The sequence below is a fragment of the Chinchilla lanigera genome, unplaced genomic scaffold (assembly GCF_000276665.1).
Source record: "Chinchilla lanigera isolate Chin_1 unplaced genomic scaffold, ChiLan1.0 scaffold00076, whole genome shotgun sequence".
NCBI classification, from domain to species: Eukaryota; Metazoa; Chordata; class Mammalia; order Rodentia; family Chinchillidae; genus Chinchilla; species Chinchilla lanigera.
In genome coordinates, this window is record NW_004955477.1 from 453,566 (window position 1) to 477,449 (window position 23,884).

At 49.4% G+C, this 23,884-nt stretch overlaps 1 protein-coding gene across 12 annotated transcripts in view; it reads left to right on the forward strand.

The window, feature by feature from the left end:
- The window catches only part of Tacc2 (transforming, acidic coiled-coil containing protein 2), a 213,111-nt gene that overhangs the window by 114,576 nt on the left and 74,651 nt on the right, over positions 1-23,884 (forward strand). For 9 of the 12 annotated variants that reach the window (XM_013503062.1, XM_013503064.1, XM_005401923.2 and 6 more), the window contains one exon: positions 2,742-2,876. The exons of 2 other annotated variants lie outside the window; for them this stretch is intronic. In XM_013503062.1, the coding sequence (XP_013358516.1) occupies positions 2,742-2,876 (135 nt within the window). Of the gene's footprint in view, positions 1-2,741; positions 2,877-22,051; positions 22,448-23,884 lie in introns of those variants that run through there. One more of the 12 variants, XM_005401930.2, reaches the window with a different exon arrangement.

Sequence of the window (23,884 nt, forward strand, 5' to 3'; positions counted from 1 at the left end):
CCTAACAGGATGCCACAGGCCTTTTGCTCCAAGAAGGTAAGGCCTGGAGCAACAGAGGGGGCCAGACAGAGAAGACAGAGTCCGGAAGAAGGAGGTGACTCAGCAGAAAGAGGTGATGAGGGGCTCTGGGGTGAGAGAATACTAAGAGTCCAGATGTCCTGACTTCTGGTGCTGTGGCCTGGCTAGCAGGGAACACCGGAGGAGGAGGAGCATCAGGAGGAAACTGAGGAGTTCTTTGGGGACCCAGGTGTCCTGGGTGCCCGTGCATTAGACTTGGTCATGAATCACTGCATTTCCCTGTTGGGACCTGACCTCCTTGGCCACTGGGCACAGGCCGAGAGCAGGCTGTAGAGGGAGGGAGGCACCATTCTTAATTGGGCTGTTGAGTCATTGTTTAGTTTCTTTGGCTAATGGGACCAGGCCAGGGCCGGAAGGGTGTGGCTGCACTGGTCCAGGGCCAACAGAGGGAAGGGAGGAGGGAGCAGCGGGGCGGCCCCGCAGGAACAGCACTGGTTTCTAGGACAGCTGGGGCGGCCAGGCTGCTGAGCCGAGGGCAGCGTGGTCGTGGGTGAGCCTCAGTGGTGCTGCTCAGGGTGCTCTCAGGGGAGTGGTGGCAATGGATTTGTAGTTCGGCCGTGTCTTCATCAGATCCTGGGGCTGGTGGCTGTCATGAGGCCACAGACCTAAAGCAGTCTGCCCCTCTGCCAGTATTTCAGAGACAGAGATTGTTCCTTGTAGTCCGATAAGGATTAGTACCCTTGATGGGCACAATCCTGTGGCACAAACCTGTAATCCCAGGTACTTGGGAGGCTGAAGTAGGAGGATCATGAGTTGGAGGCCAGACTGGGCAACTTACTGTGACCTTGTTTCAAAAAGGAAAAGGAAGGCCAAGGTTGGAGCTCAGTGCTAGAGCCCCTGCTGGGTTCCCTCTCCCGTACTACACACGCAAAATGTTGTACTTTGGGGCTGGGGATTTAGTTCAGTGGCACAGCGCCTGCCTGGCAAGCTCAAGGTTGTGAGTTCGATTCCCGGTCCCGGAAAAAAACAAAGAAAACAAAACAAAACAAAAAGTTGTACTTTAAAATATAGCACAACCACAACATAAACAATATACCTGTCCCCATGTGCATTAAATTAAATTAAGTCTTAGTGCAAAGTGTATGAGTGGAGAGAGGAGCAGGGCCAGGATGAGTAGGCTATTCACTGACTTCAGGATGAATGAAGTTGGCTTCCAGAGAAACAGCTTCCAGTGGTTTGCATTATTTGTTTTGAGGCGTTCTTTTGTGAAATAAATAATTTCAACCACTGTTCAGCTTGTTACAAGTAACAGCCTGACAACCAAGGTTGTCTCTGCACCTGTAAACCGCGTTATGCTTCTGTGGGCTTCTTGCCAGTGTAGTCTGTGTTCACTGTGGATTGCTCAGAATCCACTGCAAAAGGTGCTCTCTGGACCTCTGGTTTTTCTGCAGTTCCGTGGAGCCCCAAGGGAGCCGACAGTGTGGGTTCCAGCTCAGGCTCTGCTCCTGACACTCGGGCACAGCCTTTAGGATACTTGTGGGCTTGCAACTTGCCTGTGCGGCTATGCCTCCTGTGAGTGACCTGGCAGGATGTTGAGTCACTGAGGAGAATGAGATAGACGTGGCCCCTGTACCCATAGGTCTGTCTCAGGAAAGGGTCTCCAGCCAAGGAGGCAGTGGGTGCTGGGAGCTGGAGGAGCCCAGGCTGGTCAGGGCAGAGCTACAAAGGGACGGGAGAGAAGGTGAGTGCAAGGCTGGTCTTTCAGGATTTGGGCTGAGAGTGAAATTCCCCTTCCAGGTTGAGGGGTAGAAGCTGGTAGTGAGCAGGACATAGTGACATAAAACCCCTGCTCCTGTGGGTGTTTACCCCTGGAGAGAAGAAATGATCCTGCACCCCAAGGGCAGGGGCACCTCAAACCCCAGCTGTCACCTGCAGCCAGATTTCAGGCCCTCTGCTGAGTCATGTAATTCCAGCCTGACCTCCAGCTGACAGCTGAGCAGCACCCTGGGGTAGGCAGCATGGACGGCTGCCTTTGAAACTGCTTCCATGCTGTGGATGGCTTTTCTAGTCTTGCTTTTCGCCAAAGGAGAAGATCAGAACCTCTGTGGAACTCTAGGCCTGTGCCTTTTGGATCTGGGGAGTGTGTTCCCAGGGCTGCGTGCTGGAGGTTTCTTGTATGTCCAGGAGGGGGCATTCACCCACCACACAAGGCTCCAGGCTTTGGAAATCCAGGGGTGAAGGGGTGGTTTGTGTTACCATGTCCCAGCCAGGTTCCTTGGCTACTCATCAGCCTAGACTTTTCTCAGCTTCTGCTTTCTGGGGCAAATCCTAGAGAGTTTGCAAAGTTGTGTTTTAGATCTCAATGGAGTTTCATTGTCCATTCAAAATTATTAAAAAAAAATCATCCTACAAAAATCCTCTCCTCTGAACAAAAAAGCAGAAAGACTCACATGGAGGATCTTGATTGTCTGAGCTGTCAATAAAACCTGGCTTTGCTGGAAGGCAGTGAGAAAGGAACTTGAGGGCCTGGTCTGGCACTACAGGCCACGGCTTCCACTGGGTGTGTGCAGAGGCCCGGATGGCAGCCCAGAGGAGCAGTGTGCTAGGTCTTTAAATAGCCCTTTCGCTGTGTGTGGGAGGGCTGGTACGGTGAGTGGGGCCTGATGAATGTACCGTTAATGAGCCAAGTTCCATTTGGAATAATGCTCCTGTTGTGTCCCCAGCACCTCCCCAGCTGCTGCCCGTGCGGGCCTTACTCCTCCGGCCCCAGGACACACGACTTCGCCTTCCGTCCCAGCTGGTCATGGAGTAGATGTTGGCATTGCCTCTTGGCAGGATCAGACCAAGCTTATAAGCAGGTACTGTACTAGCCCCCCTCTGTAACAGCTGCCGTGGAGAGCAGGGATTGGATAGTCTCTGTCCTGAGCCGAGGGAGCTGCATTTAGGAGGGCGGCAGTGAGGCCCTGAGAACATAGTCCTGTGATGCCATGTTGATGATTGTACGAGGCTTGCCCTTGGCAGCTGGCTCTTCATGTGCCAGTGGGATGTATTTTGTGAGGCAGGACTCTCCAGAGCGTGGTCTGTGTCTGACTGCTTGTTTCATAGGGTTCCATTTACATGATGTTCTGCAAAAAAGGCGGAACTGTAAGGAATGGGCAGCCGGTCAGCGGTTGCAAGGGTGGGGAGTTGAAAGAGGGCACTGCCTGTGATTGGGAGGGAGGGATCTTAGGTGATGGCAGTGTCCTGTATCTTAGTCGTGTTGTGGTTACATGACTATACATCTTTGTCAAAATCTGTGCAACTCTACTTAAAAAGAGTGAACTTTACTGTCTTGCTTTATGTAAATTATACTTCAATTTAAAAAAGAAAAAAGGGAAGGGTTAGAGTCAATTTTTTTTTTTTTTGGTCTTGGTATGCTATGCCGTTCAGGCTGGCCTTAGCCCAGGGTGGCCTGGAGCACACAGCAATCGCCCTTCCTCAGCCCCCTAGTGCTGGGATTACAGACATATGCCACCACACCTGACCAGAGTCAATTTTTGATGAAGTCTAAAGGAATTCAATGCTCCAGATGTTTCGCTGTGCAGTCTGAGGGTACAGAGAACATCACTGGTTCCCCTTGGCTCCAGCAGATGAGTGGTACCCAGGCTAGTGCTCCAGGTCCTTCTTTGACGAAGTCACCTGACTCCAAGCTCCTAGTTGCTCACACAGAGTGGCCTAGGCGATTCTCCCCTGGGCTGTTTATTTCCTATTCTCTGCTTGGGTGGCTTCTGAATCTCATTCATTTATGTATGTGAATGCTCACCAGCATGGACCTGGGCTGCTCTGGACCCAGCACTATGCTAGGGAAGGACACAGACATCCAGAAAGTGTTCACTGCCCTGCCTGCGTGGAACTTTGTAGTCCACTGGAGAAGATAGACCTGGAGGGAGCAGTTAGAGCTGGGTGCAAGAGAGCAGCTGGGTGGTCGGAACCGGCGCCTCACTTAGCCTGAACAGCTAGGGAGGCTCTGGAGAATGCGATGTCTAAGTAGACCTGGACTAAGGCCTCTGGGGAGAGAGTAGATGTTGTCAGGGGGAGGAATAGCCTGTGTGAGGGCCCTGAGAACAGAGAAGCTTGGACAGGGATGTCAAACTGAAGATGCCTGCATTGTGGCTGGAGCCGGGAGAGGGAGGGAGTAAAGGTGGCCCAGCGTGCAGGGCCAGGCCCTTGGATATGGTGGACCGTGGTAAGGATTAGGGGCTCAGTTTTTGTTTCCTTTGGTAGGAGTTTTTTAAAATTAATTTTTCAGGGGCTGGGGATTTAGCTCAGCGGCATAGCGCCTGCCTGGCAAGTGCAAGGTCGTGAGTTCGATTCCCGGTACCGGGAAAAAAAAATTAATTTTTCAAAGTACAATTTAGGTTTATGGAAAATAACGGAGAAGATAGTGTGGAAAGTTCCTCTTTATCCAGGTACGTGATTTCCTCTGTTAACATTTTAACAAAAATGTGGTAATTTGGTACAATTAAATGAACACATACTGATACATTATCTTAATGATTTCCTTTTCTTTCTAATATCCTTTCTCTGTTCCGGGCTATCCTCTAAGACACCACATCCCATGTGCCATTTAGTCTCCTTAGGTGCCTCTTGGCTGTGGCAGTTCTGCAGACTTGCCTTTGTTCTCCTGCTTTCACAGTTTCGAGCAGTGCCTGTCTGGTAGGAGGCTCCTCGTCTGATGTTGTTCTCATGCTTAGCCTGGGGTTATGAGTTTCGGGAGGAAGAGCACAGGGCAAAGTGCCATTTTATCACATCCTAATGGGGCCCCTGCCGATCAGTGGGACTTATAGCTGTTGGTGTTGATCTGGGTTGCTGGGCTGAGGTGGTGTCTGTGGGTTTCTCTGCTCGATTCCCCTTCCCCATCCTGCAGTCCCTGGACAAGTGACTGTATGTAGTCCCATGTCTGCTCGGGGAGCTATGCCTCTCTGTTAGGGAGGAACACCTACCTGAATTATTTATAGTTCCTGTGCATGAATTTTTTTCTTCTTCTCCATTTATTTATTCAATCATTTATTTATATCAGTGTGGACTCATGGGCATGTATCTAATACTTCGGGCTATAATCCAGTACTACATTTTATTGTGCAGATTGCTACAGCTTTGGCCACTGGCTCCTCTAGCTTTCTTTGAAGTGTGTCCAGAAGCCCCGTGGCAGGGCAGCAGTGTGATCAGATTTGCATTTTTAAACGACCTCCCTGGCTCCCTGATAAGGCAGGGCAGGTTTCATAATTTCACCCAGCTGCTCTCCTGCACCCAGCTCTAACTGCTCCCTCCACGTCCCCATGCCCTGAGGTTCCCAGCTGGACAGAGTCGGGGACAGCTGTGTCTCCATCTACTTTAGTAAAGCATAGCCTCCAGCTCTGCTCTGTCCCTGCTGCTTCTAGTCATTGGGTGGTGCCCAGGATCCAGGGGTCCAAGAAAATCGTATCTTTCCCCCTTGATGGGTCTCTGGTGGTTTTCAGTGCAAGTTTCAACAATGCACAGATGGACTTTTCATCTCGCTGAAATGGAAATTGCTGTTCACCCAGCCGAGCCAGAGTCTGGGTCCTCATGATCATGTGATGTAGAGATTCATCCCCTTTGGTTCCCGTTTCTAGCAGAGATTCTGTTCCTGGAGCTGGCTATCTTCTGTGTGTCTTTATCATGCACAGATGGCCGGCCACAGTGTTCCTGCATCTGTGGCTTTGTCTTCCCTCTTTGGGCTTGGAGGGCCCTGGTGGTGCCCTGGGCTCATCTTATTCGATTGACAGATGCACAGTTCTTACAAGCACATGGGGCGGCTTTGCACAGCCTCCTGTTTCTCATGGATGGTGTGGTATGGCTGACACAATCCCACAGTTCCAGGCAAATGGCTTTTCTCCAGGACTTTCATGACCCCCTTTCTCATGCCTGTTGGTACTCATTAGGTGGTGTGTCCCGGGCAGAACACATGCAATTTGAGAGAAAGGGGAGGCTGCACATTCTTAGGCCAAAACTCACCTGAAGAAAGGAACCTGTCTTGGGAGGGAGGTCATCCACTGCTGTGGCCAGCCCTCTGGTAGACCTCTGTCTCCTCCAGATGCTCCCCTGGAGACTGTGTGTGATCAGTAGCTGAGCCAACCCTTCTAGTGCTGTTTGGGGATCTGTAGAGAGGTCTTGCAAAGAGTCTGATAAGAATTTCCAGGAGTACAAGCCCAAAGCCTTTGTTCACTCCAAGGCAGTCTCAGCTGATCTCATGGGCTTGTGTCAAAGAGCCTGGTGCATTGACACCTGGGCCAGGTGACATGAGAGCCCAAGCAATGTCCTTCTTGTCCTGGGCTCCCAGTCTCCCTGCTGGGGATAGTTGACCCTTAGGAATTGGTAACTTGAAAACCTTGCCTAGTGCTGCCTAGATAGATCTGGAAGAAATGAGTTGCAAGCGGCAGTTGAGCTTCTCGGAGGGAAAAGAAAGCTGCTTCACTGCCGCTGCTGGAAGCCTAGGGAATGACAGTCCTTGAGGGATGCTGCCTTGAGCCCCGGCCCAGGGATGTATTGTGGGCTTCATCATTAGGCTTTCTGGTGAAGTGTCCTTGCCTGCCTTGGGCAGCCTGCTCTGAATGGCCCTCAACTTTCTACCAATGCTCCCCAAAGGTTTGAGAGCTTTTCCTGGCAGGGGAGGAAGAGTAGAGACCTTTTTCCCACCTCTCCCCTAAGCTAGAGACATAGACCCCTTGAAAAACACTGCACGTCTTTGTATTTACAGGTCTTTTGCTGGTGCCCAGCCTCAGCAGTTTATTTTGTAGGCAGGGTCCTTTATTAATTTCTTTTTATTACTGTAATGAAATACCTGAGGCAGGCTGACTTTATAAAGAAAAGAGGTTTATTTAGCTCATGGTTTTGGAGGCTGAAAGTCCAAACAGCAGGTTGCATGCTCTGTTGTTCCCAAGCTCTTGCATTACATGGGAAGAGACAAGGAGTACGCATGACTTTGTGTGTCCGGTTTCTGTCCCTCTTCTTATAAAGTCACTAGGATTCAGTTATGGGACCTCACTCTAATGAACTTACCTAAACCTTGTCACCTCCCAAAGGTTTCACTTCCAAACACCACAGTCAGATTAAGTTTCCATCCTCTTAAGAGCCATTAATGCATGGCTTTGGGTATTAAACTCCTGCATGATTTTGGGCAGTGGGTGGGATCAACCATATTCAAACCATAGCCAGTCTGGATGATCTGCCCTGTCTTGCCAAGGAAAGGTGTTGGGTTGTTGGGGCTGAGAGTCTGTGTGGACTTGACCTTGCACTCCAGATGAGGTATATCTGGTACCAGGTTCCAGTCATTCTTCTGCCCTAAGATCCACTTGTTCCAAGGCAGACTAGGCACGAACATCCCAACATCACCTGCTAATGCGACAAGCGCAGGCAGTCCGATCCTAGTTTCTTGCCTCTGGCTCAGTCCCCTGAATATGGACCTGTGCTGCTGGGTGCTTCGTCCCACTGGGTGTGTGTCCCAGGAGCTCCAGGCTGGGAGCAGAGGGAGGCATTGTTCACTCTCCAGGAGTCAAGTAGAAAGTGGCCTCCTCTGTCTGGTGTGGGAGAGAGTGAGGGCTCAGGATCCCAGCTCTGTGACTCATTCCCTGTCCCCCGAGGGACTGGAAATGGAGTTCGCCCTGCTCAGTGGAGCACAGCTGGGGAAGCTGTGAAGCTTCAGTCTTGTGACCGCCTGGGCTGGAGTCTCAAGGCCCTGGAGCAGCTTGGAAGGGAAGCCAACCCTGAGCGGGCTCAGCAAGAAGCAGATGGCGTAATGGAGATTGGAAGAATCAGGGAGGGTAGGGCTGGAAGGTCCTGGGACAGTGTAGGCTGCTTCATGGCCTGGATGGGGACAACTGAGGCCAGAAACCCACCCTGTACCCCTGTGTGGCTGCCCAGTGCCAGGTCTTAGTCTGTGTTGTGCGTCTCCGAGCCCTTGAGGCCTCAGAGCCAGCTGGAGGAGTGGGAAGGAGGTTGCTAGGAGAAGGCCTAAGCACTGAAGGCCCAAAGGAGGTGGAGAAATACAACCCCAAACCAGGGGAGGAGCAGAGGCAGGGCCCCAGGGAAGAGGAAGAACACAATGTTCTCGCCAGAGCATACTTAGCTCTGGACTCCATTGGCCTAAGCGCTGCTGCCTTTGGCTGGTGAGAGAGTTTCTATAATCCTTTGGCTCCTGAGGTGAAGCCACAGGCTGCTGTCAGGAGTGGGAAGGAAGTGATGAGTGCTTGGGTCCAGTGGGGTCCGGCTGTGCTCTCTGGTGCTCTCTTGTGCTTTGCTTTCACTCTTTGATCTATCTGTCCATCCTTCTGCCCTTCATCCCTCCATCTACCCGCCATCCACTCAGCAGATACCTGCTGGGTGGACTCTGTGCCGTACCCTTGTATGATGTGGTACAGGAGAAGGAGCATAAAGTTGGAATGACATGGCCCTCGGCCCATTTATGAGCTGTATGTATCGGACAAGTTTCACGGCTCTCTGAGCCACAGCGTACCATCTTTAAAATGTAGCTCGTAAAATACAGGTGAAGAAGTAGCTTTGTACTTGACGAGGAGGAGGCATTTAATGAGCTTTGGCTCCCCAAACTTCCAGTGGTGCCAGAGAAAAAGAAGCAGACACAGACGGTTGTTCTGTAAGCAGACATAGCATAATGCAACATGCTAAACTCTCCACTATGTTGAGAACAGAAGCACCTAGCTCTGCCTGGAGAAGCTGGAAAGTCTTCCTGGTGGAGGCAGCATCTCCATTGGGTTTTGTAGCACAAATAAGTTTGATGAGAGTGAAGAAGGGCAAAGGCTGTTCGGGGAAGGGGACTGCTATGCCTCGGCTTGGGGGTGTGCAGTGGCCCAGCAGATCCAGGCAGCAGGTCAGGGAGAAGCTGGAGGCATGGAGTGCAGGCGTCAAGGACATGTGCAGAGCAGCAGCTTAGCGCCACAGTGGTAGGTGGTCATCAGATTTGGAGGGCCAGGCAGGCAGACTGTTGGGAAGTGCTGGGGGCCAAGAAATGAAAGGAAACTCATGTTCTCTTTCCAGGAGAGAGTCAGGGTGGAATTTGGCTTTTGGAAAATACTTCTGGTGGTCAGGATAGAGAGGAGGGGCTGGAGGTGAGACCATGTGGTCTGAGCAGGAGTGTTGGTGGCCTGCATAGGGCAGTGGCCTTGGGGTGGAGAGGATCTGAGTCTGATTCTTGGCTCATTCACTCATTCACTTTTTCATTCATTCACTCACAAATGTCTGTGGAGCAACTGTGCTGTGCAGGCCAGACGCCAGGTGTAGAAGTGAACCCGCGGACACAGCTGACACTCAGAGTGACTCCCCGGTTGGGCTGTGATTTGGCAGGGGCTGTCAAGACAAGTCACCCCAGGCCTTGCGGTTGGCACCAGCATTGCTTCCCCATGGTGCCCAAGACTGGGGCTCAGGGCCAGACAGTGTGACTTCCCATATACTTCTACCAGCATGGAAACCCTGATATATTCTTCTGAGCTCTGAGGCAAAGGATGGGTGGCTCTTTGGGGCCATGCCCTGACGCCCACTCTGTGTCTAAATACTCATCTCATCTAATGTCATTGTCTTGGGTTTTACAGGAGCCTGCCTCAAGACAATGAACAAAAGCAGATTTTTTTAAAAGGCATGGAAGATTTCAGCTTTGACCTTCAGGCATTAAAATAAGCAAAGAAACAAACAAAAGAGGGAAGTCTTCCAGGTTTGAGACCACAACCTGCCCAGGGCCGCTTTGCCTAACCATAGGGAGTTTCACATGGTGTCCGGTCCACAACACACACACATAGACGCTTATGATCAGCACAGAACTCCCCTTACTAGGTGGGATGCATTGCTTTTCCATTTTATTATATCCCTCCATTCCATTCTATTCTGTTTGTTTATTCTACACAAAATGTTGGTTGACAGCTCAATCAATGACAGTATTCCCTGATGCACAGAGCTAGCTTAGTTCCAAGAGGAAAGACTTGTTCCTAGGTTGGCATGTGGAACCTGTGGAGCCTCTGCCAGCAGAGACTGAGACGTCTGTGCAGAGAGACATAGTGGGGTGTGTGGGCTGGGCCGTCCTCCACCCTCCTTCGCTGTGAACAGTACCCTGTTGCAGCTCTGCTAGGCAGGACTCAGGATGGCTTTTGTGCCCTGCTGAACAAAGGGATACAGAAAGGAAGGGTGGGGCAGCCTTCCAGGCTGTGGCTAGAATTGAGTTTCAGGTTCTCTCTGGAGCTTCACAAAGTGGCAAGAGCTTTCTTTTTTCTTTTGTTTTTTTTCCGGTACCAGGAACCGAACTCACGACCTTGCGCTTGCCAGGCAGGCGCTTTTGCCGCTGAGCTAAATCCCCAGCCCCAGCAAGAGCTTTCTTACTCCTTATGACAGCAGCTGACTGTCATCCAGTACTCTATACCAGCACCTCCTTAATGTCCATAACAGCCCTGACAAGCAATATTTTGATTGTACCCATTTTATAGGTGGGAATACTGCAGCCAGCACCTTGGCCAAGGTCACAATCTCTAAGGGCAAAGCCAACAATTGCTGGAAGCCTGCTGACCTTCAGCTATCCCACCTGACTGTGAGCTCTAGGCTTAGTGTCCCAAAGATGCTGTGAGAATCACAGAAGCAGGGCCACTGAGTCCTCCCCAGCCCAAAGTGGTTTCTTCCTTTTTCACAGAGCAGCTGCAGAGCTGTGTGTCTTGAGTACTTGCAGTGTGCTGGGCCTTCTGTGCGAAGAACCATCTCACTGAAACTCCAGGACTTCCCTGCTGTGGAGGAGACACAGTTGGTATTCCATTGCACAGGTAACCCTGAGGCACAGAGGCTTGAGGAACCTCTCAGAGCCAGCTTAAGGATTCAGGCTATCACTGAACAGGGTTCAAAGAGGTTCTCGGAGCTGAGACTAGGAACCTAACCCACCCTACCCATAGAATAGGTGTGCAAGTTCGCCAACTCCTACAGAAAAGGAATTTTCAGGGCTGGTCGGTAAGAGGCAGAGGAAGGGTTTTATTAGGATGGAATTCAAAAGTACACACTCAAAGAAGTGGAGTGTGGGCCGAGAGAGGGGCGGGGGGAGCATGCTATTTCCCAGAACTGGAAATATTTATATTTCACTTGAGAGGTTGGAACCCCAGGAAAATGTGGTCCACCCACCAGAACTCTACTGGCCTGTTTTATAGGTATGAGCTTAGCCTTTCATTTTTTTTCAGATGGATAATTTAAATATTCTTTGAATTTTCTCAACCTGTTTCTTCATCTTAGGATCAGCTTCCTGCTCTTTACTTTCTCAATTAAGCCAATGTATGGTCTTTCAGTATTCCTGGAATTGTGGGTATGATGGGTCTGGAAGAAAAAGAGCCTAAATTAACCAAGGGCGTGTGATATGGACCACCTGGGTGGTTTTGAGCGTGTCTTGGGTCTTGGCAGTCGTAGTCTTCTTAAAAGTACAATTCATAGTTATAATTTTCATTTCCTTTCTAGCTTTTATTTTTTCTATCCTACCTCAAGGTGAATGAAACATTTCCTCCATTGTCCATTAGCCTTTTTTGACTTAAGCATCTGAGGAAGAGTTTAATCCAAACCCTGGTGCTCAGCACCCCATGTACTTTCCTCCCCAAACCACAAAACAAAACCCAGGGGACCTTGAGGAGGTCAGCGACTGGAGCATGAGGCTCTAGGCTCATTGTGTTCCCTGCCAGAATGAAAGAGCACACCATGTTGAGATCTGTTCCTCAGGCAGGGTGGCACTGCCCAGTGGGACGCTCATGTAAAGCAGGAACCCTTCATGTCTTTCTGGCTTTGTAGTTTAAGGAGATACGACAGATAGCAAGTATATAAAAGAAGGTAACCCTGCGTGCTGGTAGGAAACCTGGTTATGTGTGTGTCCAGGGGTCTCTCAGGATTTCTAGAAGGTCAGCGGGGTGAGGCAGGACTCAAGTCTGTCTGAGGTCTTGGAACAATTGTTTTTACATGTGCAAAAACGAAGGATCTGAGTACACAGGGGAGAAACTCCTATCCTCAGATAGTTACGTGCTAGTTTGCAACCAGCCACAGGCAGGCAGGGGGCAGACAAGGCCTCTGGGGTGGAAAGAGGGAGATATTTTTAGGGGTTGTTAGCACATGTGAGCGCGCGCGCGCGCGCGCGCACACACACACACACACACACACACACACCCATGCTGACGTACTCATTCACTCACTCTGCCCGCAGAAGATGCACTATCTATAGATGTTCACAGATGCTATTTCAGGGCCAGTGTTCTGGATTTGTGTTCCTTCGTGGAGCCTTGAGTCAGCAGTTCCTGGCTTCAGTGCCTGGTTCACACTGCCCTGCTCCCAAGTAGGACAGCCAGTGTCAGGCTGTGTTGATGGCTTGGAAGGCCTGGAAAAAAATCCACCCCACAGCAGCCGAGGAGGGGCGGCCTGGTGAAGAGGTCAGGGCAGTCACAGTACTGCTAGGTGTAAGACGAGGACCAGTTGGCTGTTCTGCGTGTTCCTCTGGGAAGCCTTTCCACCCGGAGGGGCACCTCGCTCCCTGGGGCCCTCCAGATGGGCAGGCTGGTACTCTCAACCCGTTTCTCCAGTCGGGCGGGAGAAACCAGCTTTGCGTCCATTTTGGCAGCTGGGAAATCCCATCTCTGTTTACACCCAGTGTTCTTCTTAAAAAGCCTTTTATTCCTAGTACAAAATAGCCTCTAAAACCCCTAAGTTTAAGCTCTAGAGGAACTCAGCCACTTAACACATCAACGTTCATTTCAAACCAAATACAGTATTAAAGCTCTGTTAACAAGAACCAAAACCTCTTCATAGTGCCTAAGGAGTTTTCTGTTCTTCCTGAAAATAGTTTCCTGAGAAGGAAGATGATGTACCCTGGTCATATTTTTAATCCTAGACAGAAGCAATTACCTGGCCCAGGTGAGTCCTTCCTCTCTTTTTAGGTTTAGAATAAAACTTTATTTCTAAGTAGGAGCCTGAATTCTGGAGGCTTGGATATTATTTGGCCAAATGCCTGCCTGGGGCCACCCTGTTTGTTTTGCCTATGATTTTAAATCCAAGTTATTAAGGCAGTTATAGGAATGGGGGAGGGTCTAGCAAAATTGTTTAGCACTTAAAATGCATCCACTGGAGTTGAAGTTTTAATGGTTAATAGTTGGAGAAAACATTTGAGACTTCATCTTAAAAGAAGAAATAAAATTCATGAAAATTACTTTATGTGTAACAAAACGCAGACTTTAATGATAACCATATGTTAATACTTAGAGCAAACAAGGAATGTGGGCCATATTTTTCTGCTGAAGTCTCAGGGTTGTGTATTTTGTACTTCACACTTGACTTTTGCAGCCCCACAGAGGCACTTTCCCATAAACAGTTTGGGAACATCTCTGCTCTTTCATGCTTGTCTCTGTTTGGAAGCCACCTTCCCATACTACCCTGGTGGGTGTCTCTTCTCCAGTTGCTCAGAGCTCTGACTCTGCCAGGCTGTACTTTTTATTGGCTTCAGGTGGGTTTTGAGCCATTCATCAGGATCACGTTCATTGATTTCGTGACATCTTGCATTTTCTGCCCAGCCTGCAGTTTTGCTTATTTTATTTTTTTTTTAAATTTTTTTATTTTTTTAGTGGTACTAAAGATTGAACCCAGGGCCTTCACACTGAGCTATATCCCCAGTCCTTTGTTATTTTGAGACAGGATCTTGCTAAGTTGCCCAGGCTGGGATAGAACTCACCATCCTCCTGCCTCAGACTCCCAGAGTGCTGAAATTAGAAACATGAGCCACCGTGACCTGCTGGCTTTGTCTGTTGATTGGTGGCATTGTATATGTGCCTCAACAATCAGCAAGTCTGATTGGGCCTGGGGTGTAGTGGTGATGCCCTTAATCCCAGAACTCTGGGAAGGGGAGGCAAGAGGATGGTGAGTTCCAGCCCAAACTGGGTAACTTTGTAATTTAGCGAGACTCTGTCTCAAAATAAAACATAGAAAGGGCCAAGGGTGTACCTCAGCGTGAAGACCCTGATTTGAATCTCCAGTACTGCAAAACAAAAACAGGGACTGATTGGAAAGACCTGAGAAGCCAACAGGGGTATTTAAAGGATAACCAAGATTATTAGGGGTTTTGTTGGTGAATACTCCTAAAGCTGCCCTTCACTTCCTCATATGTAACCTTGTTACCATGGAGACACAGATGATGGGGCTCCTGAGTGCAGGCTGGGGACTCTAGACATACACTCCCTAGTAACTTTGTAGTTTTCTGATGTTGCTGATTACTGGTAGCTCCCGATTAGCTTGCTGAAGCGGCCGTATAAAATCGAATACTGGATTGGTGAAGGATATTTTTGCAGACATCATCCATTGTATATGTCCAGTTCCCTGGCAAAAGAGATGGGGCCAGGGATATAGCTCAGTGACACAAGTACCTCCCTGGCAAGCGCAAGTCCTGAGTTCAATTCCTGGTACCAAAAAAAGAAAAAAAAAAGACCTGCAGGAGAGAGCATGTTAAGAATGTCAGTTGTAAGAAAAGCTGCTCACCTGTGGAGTGATCTTGTTCTGTTTTTATTTAATCTGCTGGATTTTAGGGGTAGTGTAGTTGATCATCATTATTGCCTTTTGTCTTTGGCTGCTGGGAAATTTCAAACCAGACTTGCGGCCTGTGCCAGCAAGGGCTTAGGTGAGTTCTCGCAGGCTAACTTCCTGCTTTCATCTACTTCTTCTGTTTGCTTTTCTTTTAGCTCCCTTGGATAGCAAGCTGACATCCTTTTGTTGTTAGATAGGTGTCTTGGTTACTTTTCTCTTGTTGAGACAAAATACCTGACACCTAAAATTAGGAAGGAAAGGTTTATTTAGCTCACAGTTTGTGGAGGTTTCAGTCCATAATCAGCTGGCTCCCAGGGAGGGTGGCACATGGCAGAAGAGCAGTAGTTCACAGTGGTGGAAGACAGCAAAAGCAACAAGAGCAAAAAGGGAGAAGCACAAGAGAAGACTCTCTCCATCTTATATTGTATGTAGGCCTCCCAGCCTAGGGTGGTGCAGCACTCACACCATAATCCTACCACTAGACAATGAGTCCGTCACAAACTCTACATTCAGCCACCTCCGAAAAGCAGCCCCCATGACTGCATGAGGCTTTGGGGGAACACCCAGGCACAGCCATAACATTAGGGTACATTTTCTAAAATGTTACCTTAAAGAGTGTTGCCTACCATTTCCATCTCCAACAAGCTGAACTAATTTGGTAAGAAAAGGATTTTGAGAATCTCGTTAAGCCTTGTGTGGAATTTGTGTTGCTGATTTCTTTTTCATATGACATGTGACTTCACATTGACTGAACTATTTGCACAGCTCTGGGATTTTCAGGGTCAACAACCTGCTTGCTTTCCTTCCTCCCTTTCTCCTTCCCACCCTTCCTTCCTATAGCTACAAAGATGATATCATGAGTTCTCCATTTTAAAATAAAAGAAGGCTTATCTTTTTTTGACCAGCTTCTTTTCTTGCACATTTTGGGTTTCCTTAGGTCTAGTGGCAAAATCTTGAACCTTCAGCTTCTGCCTTAAGGGAATTAAAAGGATGCTTTCTCCTTGACGTGTAGAGCGGTCCATGCCCGCAGAGAACTTTGACAGGTCCCAGATGTGAATGTGGAGCAGGTGGTAAGGGAGGCACAGACACATCCGCTCTTTCCAAGGAGAAAATGAGAGCACTTTCTGGAAAAGATGACTTTCATCTGAGCTTGTGTTTAGCCCAGAAAAACCACTGAGCCTCCCTATGGTGAGTGTGAGATGTAATGCTGGTGTGTAAGAGATGTAGAGAATACTCGTGCACCAGAAATAAAGGAGCTCGCCGTGTTTCTTTCTTTTCTTGTCTTTTTGAGACAGGGTCCTTGAGCTCACTTTGTAGCCCAGGCTGGTCTTGAACTCACAACGATCCTCCTGCCTCAGCCTCCTGAGTGCTGGGATTACAGGCGTGTGCCACCACACCCGGCCACACACCATGTTTCTACCCTTTCCTGTAAGATTGAAAGCATCCCCCATGCCCCCAAGTCTTCTTCAGTGTATGTTTGTGGACACCATTCATGGCTGGAGAATGGGGACAGGACACAGACATACAGATAACCTGAGACTAGCAAGGCAAGGTAGTGCCAGAGCTGGCTGTTATGAGAAAGGGAAAAAAAGTCTAGACTCTGTGTGAAGAAGAACCCTTCCAGGAGCTGGATAGTAGGGGGGCCATAATGTTTAGGAAGAAATAAGACAGATGGTGGATTTGGGGAACTAGTACCTTCTTGGAGGTAAAGTCAGACTGATGATCCTGGCTGGGCTTAAATGCAGGAATGGGACAAGTGACAGGATCAAATCCAGGAGGAAGAATTGAAACTTCTGCCTGAAGATAGGGGACAAGGTTTGAAGCTTTTGGAGCAAGGCTGAGAGATAGGAAAGCATGCCTGTCAAAGTCCAGGAAAGAGGACCGTGGGTCTGTAAAACCTGGGTGGAAAAAGCCCAGCAACTTGCTTTTCCTGACTTGCAGCCAGGGACTGTCCCTGTGGCTGCCCTTCTCTGCAGTCCCCTGCTCAGGTGTACATGTGCTAGACGTGGGCCACATGGCTTCCCAGCTCCCAGAATTTCAGGCAGGTAGTGCATGTGCTGAGTGCAGCGCGTGGGGGATCAGAAAGTACAGGGCACAGTTGCGTGACGTGGGACTGGACTCAGGCAGGGGATTGAGCAGTGAGTGGGCAGCACTGGCACCGTCTCAGCCTGGAGTGCGTGTAAAGGGGCTCCCTAGAGAGAAGGTCTGGGGATTCTTACCCGCTGCCTGACACTGTGTGCTGAGCGGGAAGGCCAAGGGCTTGAAGGAACAGGACCATACCCAGTCCTGTTCTCCACCTGTATTTACATCGTTAAATTCTCTGGATGGGCTTTTCTTCCATCTGACCTACTTTCCTTTAGCATGTGCTTGGGCTAATTAGCAGCTCAGGGGGCCTCTAGTCGTGCTCCTAGAGTCTCGCTACTATGGCAACTGGAGTCTGCCCTAAAATTGGAGGCCAAGGTGGAGCTGCTTAAATGTGTTTTTCTTGGGGTGTCAAGGTGTTTCCAATTACTGGTCATTAACTGTGTCTCAGACCCTTGCACTTTTGTGGGAGCCAAGGGCTTGCACCACCGAGTTTATCTCTTGGTTGCAGGAATCTGTCAGGCTTGCCGATCTTCCTGGTATCTGCCAGTAAGCAGTGTGAGAATAGATTCATCTGAGTCTCCAGGTACAGGCCACAGCACATAACAGGTGCACTAATGCATGTTGAATGGCTGTTTTAGAAATGATGCTTTTTTTTCCCTTGATTTATCCAGGTTTCTAATGTGTCTTGGGACATTAGAAAGACAAGCTGTGGTGGAGGCCATCGGCATGGCCTTAGCATGCCTTCAGGGCCCTAGACTGCACGTGCTATGCTGCAAAGGCCTGTAGAGGGGCTGATTGGGGTCAGGGTCTCATTAGTGCCAGGCTTAGAAGTGGTGGGCACCACTGGTGTGATCAGGAAAGAACATGCTCTATGGGAGAAGCCTCTGTCCTTCACAGAGTAGCCAACTGGGGACAGGGCTGGGAATGGGGTGGAGAGGAAGGGAGGAGCAGCCGGGGATGTGAAGGTCGGGGGTAAGCAGTAGTGAAGAGTAGCCTGTGTGGACTCTCCAGATAACTGGTTTTTTTCTTTTTTCTTTTTTTTTTTGTCTTTTCTTCCAGTACCAGGAATCAAACTCATGACCTTGCACTTGCCAGGCAGGCGCTTTGCCACTGAGCTAAATCCCCAGTCCCTCTCCAGATAACTGTTGTTGTGGACACTGTGGGCTGAACCCCAGCCTGGCCCAGTGCGTGTTGTAATAAATACGGGAAAGAGTGATTGGCATGCTAACTGCCTGCATTTTAATGCTTTTAGATTTGTTTTGTTTTGTTTTGTTTTTCTTCCGGTACCAGGAACTGAACTCACGACCTTGCACTTGCCAGGCAGGTGCTTTGCCGCTGAGCTAAATCCCCAGCCCCAATGCTTTTAGATTAATCAGTGCTTCCTTATTGCACATATCCATGATTTAACCCTCACAGGGTGAATTTGGGTGTGGGACAGGGAAGGAAGAAGGGGAGGCAGTCAGATAGGCAGGAGTGGGGTGTGTGCGAATAGCGATTGTGGGAACTATAACCCAGCAGCAGTGTGTGCCTCTGTAAGGCCTGTGAATCTAAGCTACTTCAGTGGCCCTGAGCTGTTTTGGGGGTTTCCTTGGTCTGACTTACTGGTTTTTCTGTCTTTTGCTGTTGTTCCTGGTACTATCAGTGTATCTGGTCTTAATTCAGGTTGCTGTAACAAAAATACCATATCCTGGATGACTAAAACAGTAAACATCTATTTTTCATAGTTTATGAGGCCGAGAGTCCAAGACCAGGGTTCCAGCATGGTCAGGCTCCAGGTGAGCTTACAAGCTTCACAGGGGTGGGGAAAATTTTATGTAAGGACATTAACTCCATCCTGGGGGACCTCCTTCATGACTTTGTCTAATGTCTGATCACCTCCCAGAGGCCCTACTTCCAAATACCATTCCGCTGGGGGATAGGGCTTCAAAAGATGAATTGGAGGGAGGCATAAGCATTCATGTCCTAGCACATCCCTTTTCTTCTTTATTTTCTTCTGCTTTGCATTTTCTGAAGGCTAAATAACCAAGTTTATTTTAAATTGCGAGTAAAGTCAGCATCAAAAAGTTTAAATTGAGAGTCTGAGAGGCTCTTTTTATAGGAGAAATCACACAAACTAATAATACATTTGCATCACATTACTGGTTGCATTGGTTTTAGTTGCACTGACCTCAAAGGTGCCCAAGTTCTGTTTGTTTCTGCCTTGGTTCTTGGCCATGGTTTTTTTTTTTTTTTATTGGTGAGATGATGTCAGCTTCCCTTTAAGTAATATGTCACTATGTCGTAAGGTTTTGGTTGTTAAGATTCTAAGTAAAAGCCCTTGACTTTAATGATACTTTATTTCCTTCTAGCATTAAATTTAGGGTACTAACATGGTCCTCTGCTTTCATAGATAGTATTAGGGGCTGGGGATATAGCTCAGCAGCACAGCGCCTGCCTGGCAAGCTCGAGGTTGTGAGTTTAATTCCCGGTACCAAAAAGGAAAACAAAAGGGAAAAAAAAAGAATTTCATTGATAATATTTAATTTGTGCAATGCCCTTGCAAAGTAGATACGCTTTCTCCTTTGCCAGCTGAGGAAATAGAGGCTCATACTGTTAAGAAGTTGGCTCAAGGCCCCTCAGCTATGGAGGGAGAAGTCAGGATTTGAACTCTGGTCTCATTTTAAAACCCTCTCATTATTGCAGCAAACCCCCTATCTACTAAGGGGTAAGAACATTTTGATGTGTGATTTTGCATGTTATGCAAAAAACAAAACCCAGGAGACAAGTTCTAATTATGGTTCCTCATTACTCCCTCCAACCCCCAAATATTTTCCTAGTGCCATGCTTGGCTGAAAGCCATTCCCTAGGTGCCCGGGGAAAAGGTTGTGTTCCTCAAAATATTAACAGTCTAGATGATTGTTTATGAGTTTTTTTTAGCTCCACGTGGTAGGGTTCTTTGGGCTCTTAACTGCAGATGGAGCCAGAGAGGCCTGTTTTCTGACACAGAAATGAACCTACTAAGAATGGTGATAGGCTGCACAGTTTGCCACCAAATGACACCGAGCACTGACAGCGAGTGATGCCTTCCCGGGAGGTGTTTTTTAGAGCAGGGCTTGTCACGCCACCCCCTGACAGTGACTTTCCCTGTGAGAGTGACATAGTCGTGAGCTATTTTCATATAAATGCAAGAGTAAACCCTCTTAGTGTCTCTGGGAAATTTCATGTTGCTAAGCTCTGGGAAATAATTTTGATAGGCTGGTGTTTTGTTGAACACTGGTGTTAAATATGAATAGAGGAAAGTCAGCCCCCGTGAAGCTCTAGGCTACCCTAACATTGCAAGTGGCAACTCCAAATGTGCCCATCTGCTGTAGTTCATATCTGGATGTTCCCCTGAAGCTTCATGCACTCCTAGGCAAGGCTTTTGAAAGGCAATTGATTGTCCCCTAGTGTAAGAAACTGAAAGTGTAAATAAGATCCAAAACGTACAATAGATGTTGTGAAGGGGAAAGAAACTGCTCAAAAGGAAAGAACAACTGGGAGGGGGAAAGGAGAAAGAAGGAAGGAATATATATAGTAGCTAAGGTAATTGTACTGCTAATTTCTGTTAGTTCACTGAAAGGAACAGTTAGTGCTTCTATTGTTTGATCAGTCTTACATGCCTATATCTGGTAATCTGAACAACTACTTTGAAGATAACAATATGCAATATAATAACTGTCGTTAATTTCCTATCATCTTATTTTATTGTTTTTTTATTTTTGTATCATTTTATTGTTTTTTTATTTTCTTTCAAATAAAAAAAGATAAAAAAATAAAATGCACTCATAAGAAAAAAAGAAAGGCAGTTAAATCATGGGGGCACTGTAGCTAAATGTGATATTAGCAAATGGGGCCTTGTTCAAAGAGGCCAGTCACTAGGGGTGTGACTTGGACAGGTTCAGCTTCCTCCCCTGGCCCCTCCCTTTGCTCTCTGCTTCCTGGCTACCATGATGTGAGCAACTTTTCTCAGGCTATGCCCCCTGCCATGCGTGCTGCCCTGGAGCCAGTGGACCTTGGGCTGAAACATGAGCCAAAATAAGCCTCTTTTTATTTAAATTGTGAGGGCCCAATCTTACGTCTCATCCATGAGAAGGTGACTGAGACACCATTCAAATATCCTTGGCCACAGGTTTACTGTACTGAAGGAGGTTTTAAAATGCTTTGAGCAGTGTTACTTTGATTTGATTTTTCTTTTGGCCATAATTTAGATGCATTTTAGGCCAACTGCCCCATGGATGAAGAAATGGTGATATGAAAATATGAAAGATTTGGTCTCAAAATCTTCAATTTACCCCTGGGTGGTCCCATTTGAATACAGTAGTGAGTCTGTTCTTAGAGCTCAGAAAGAGGTTGTGCTCAGTCTGGAGCAGGAGAGAGGGTCTGGTCCCCAACTGTGCCCCCAAACTTCTGAGCCCAAAAGGAGAGGAATCCTCCGATTGCCTTCCATGAGAAGGCCCCAGAGCTTGAACCTTGAGGGTTTCAGAGCCAGGGGAGGGGATCTGGCCCCTTCCCCGTAGGGAACTGGGCTTGGGTTTGCAGGCTGGCCTGTGCTTGGAATGGCAGATAAGTCCATGTATGTCACCACAAGCTGCCTTTCTCCCTGACACTCCTGTTGTTGCATGTGGGGCCTGAGGTGGGCAAGGCAGCTTGCCCAGCCCGTTTGTTTAGGGTGAGGGTGTATGTAGGGCTTGTCTGCGTGGAGAACACCCTCGTGGCCAAAGATGGTATTGCAGACCCCGTGCCCTATGCCTAGGCATGTGTCCCCTTCCCTGCCTGCCCCAAACCTTGCAGACTTTGGGGGAAAAAGGTGGCATTCTTGGAGGCCTTGGCTTCCTGTGTGGGAGGAGCTAAGACAGGAGACTCCCCCTGGGACACTCCTTAGTTCCTCCACAGCCTGGGCTGGCCAGCAGAGCTCGAGACGTGCAGTCCTGGCTTCTTACGGCAGTCTGTTTACCTGTCTCTCCAGCCGACCCGACCCTGGGACGGGAGAGACCATTTCCTTCTTCCTGGAGGGATGTAGGAGCCGAAGGAAAACCACCCTCCACACCCGAGGGTCAGCTGCCCTAATCACAACACCTCTACTTCCTGGGGCCCCTGGCTTCCCACCCTGACGCGTACAGTATTTGCATCTCAAAACCACACAATGGGGGTGGTACCGGGCGGGGGAGGCAGGCGAGGCCCGGGCTTGATGAGCGTGGAGAGGGAGGGTCTTCGTCTTGCCTCCCCCGCCCTGTTTCCGGAGCCAGCCTCGAGCTTTGTGAAGATGCTGGAGTCTGGGCTGCTCAGTGGTGATGACATCATCGTGTCCTACACAGGAGCGGGGCTGCCAGGGCGTTAAGATAGATCCATTCAGACCACACTGGCACTCGCGCTCACGCTCACGCTCGCGCGCCCCGGGCAGACCTGCGCGCGCCGGCCACACTCACGCGCACACCTAGGCGCGCGCCGGCTGCACTCGCGCACACACTTCCTCGGCGCTCGCCCCCCCGGGCCCGGCTTGGGCCGCGAGCCGCAGCTTCCAGCAGCCGCCGCCGCCGCCGCCACGGATGCCAATAGCTGCTCCCATCTGCAGTGCAGTAACCCGGGCCGCCGGCCGGCCCGCCCCGGGCTCCCAGCTGGAGGAACCGCGCCAGGACGCTGGCCCTGCCTGCGGCTAGCCTGCACGCCAGGGCGCAGCGAGGATGGGAGGGTCGCAGTCCCTGCAGCCAGCCCCATCCCTCGACCTGAACCAGGAGGTTTCCGAGGCCATGTAAGTGCTGCGCCCGGCCGCCCAGAGTCCCCCGGGGAGGAGGAGAGCCTGCCCGGCTTTGTTAGAATGTTTCTTCTGATGCCAGTGCAGCTGGAGTCTGGGCTGGCCTGGTCTTCAAGGGAGCCTTGCACGGCTTTACCTGGTGGCCGCTGCTGCTAGCATTTTGTCCTCTGGCTGAAATGGGCATCTGGCAGCCCCAAGATAGTGCCGGGAGCGGAACTAAGCCCCTGATTCGGTTTTGGTTGTTCAGCAGTGGAATGCGGGGTTGGGGGCCTCTTGCTCTATCAGCATCTTTTCTTCTGCACCCCCCTAAACACAGTGGTATTTCCTGCAAAGGAACAGCCAGGAAGCAATGAAGGCCTCCTCCTAAGGAAGAGCCTGCCAGTGTGGTAGCTCCGTGCCCACGGCGACAGACTAGTCTATGGGCAGCTGCTGCATGGATGGACAGATGGACGGGAGCTACTGGTGGACACAGAGTCCAGTTAGCCTAAGCATCACCCGGGTACTCGCTGTGGTGAACACTGAACAAGGCTGCCTGCTATTATTAGTAAAGACAGCCCAACAGCCTTGTCATTGGTGGAGGCAGCCCTTGACTATGCATCGATCCAGGAATCCGATCTTTTCTCTAAACCACAGAGCTAATGTGCTCAGAAGTGGCCTTTGTGCTGGATAAGTGTTTATTAGAATTTCCATTTCTGTTATGGTTGTCTCCATTATCCCTACCCAGGCATGTTTGAGGATGGGGCTTATTGGCTAGGTCTGCCCACCGGGTCACATTTCAGCAAGTCAGGCTGGTGTCCACAGTGGACTTTCCCAGGCGACTCAGATCTGTTCTCCTTTTCCAAAGAAAAGAATATGTTTCAGAGCACATTTCTGGGGACTTGAGGGTGGGAGTGGCAAAGCTGTGGGTTCTTAGAAGTCTTTGATGTGTGGATTAAAAGATAGCAAGGACTGGTCTGTATGTTGCAGTAGGGATAGGGGCCCACAGGGGTCTTCAGACCTTCCTGGTCCTCACACCGGGGCTTCAGTGAGGAACTGGCCCCTTGTGGTGATGTAATGCCGGGCTGAGCCGCATGGTTTTCCAGGCCCGGCTTTGAGCGGTGAATCATTTTTAGGAGCAGGTGTGCACTCATCGTTTGTCTTTATTTCTGTCACTCAGGAAGGTATCATCTTACAATGAAGTTGCAGGGTTTTTGTTTTGTTTTGTTTTGTTTTATGTCATCAGCTTTGTGCTCTGCTGTCCTGCCTCCCATTCAGGTGAGCAGGATTGTTAGGCGCGTGTACCTGCCTGCTGCGCTGCAGGACTTTAGCCTAAGCAGGAAAGAACAATTTCAGCCACTGTTTTAGACGTCGCTAAGCTGGAAATCAGTTAATCAGTGACAGGCACCAGCTCGACAGCTACTGCATTTCATACCCCCGCCCCACAAAGCACTTAAG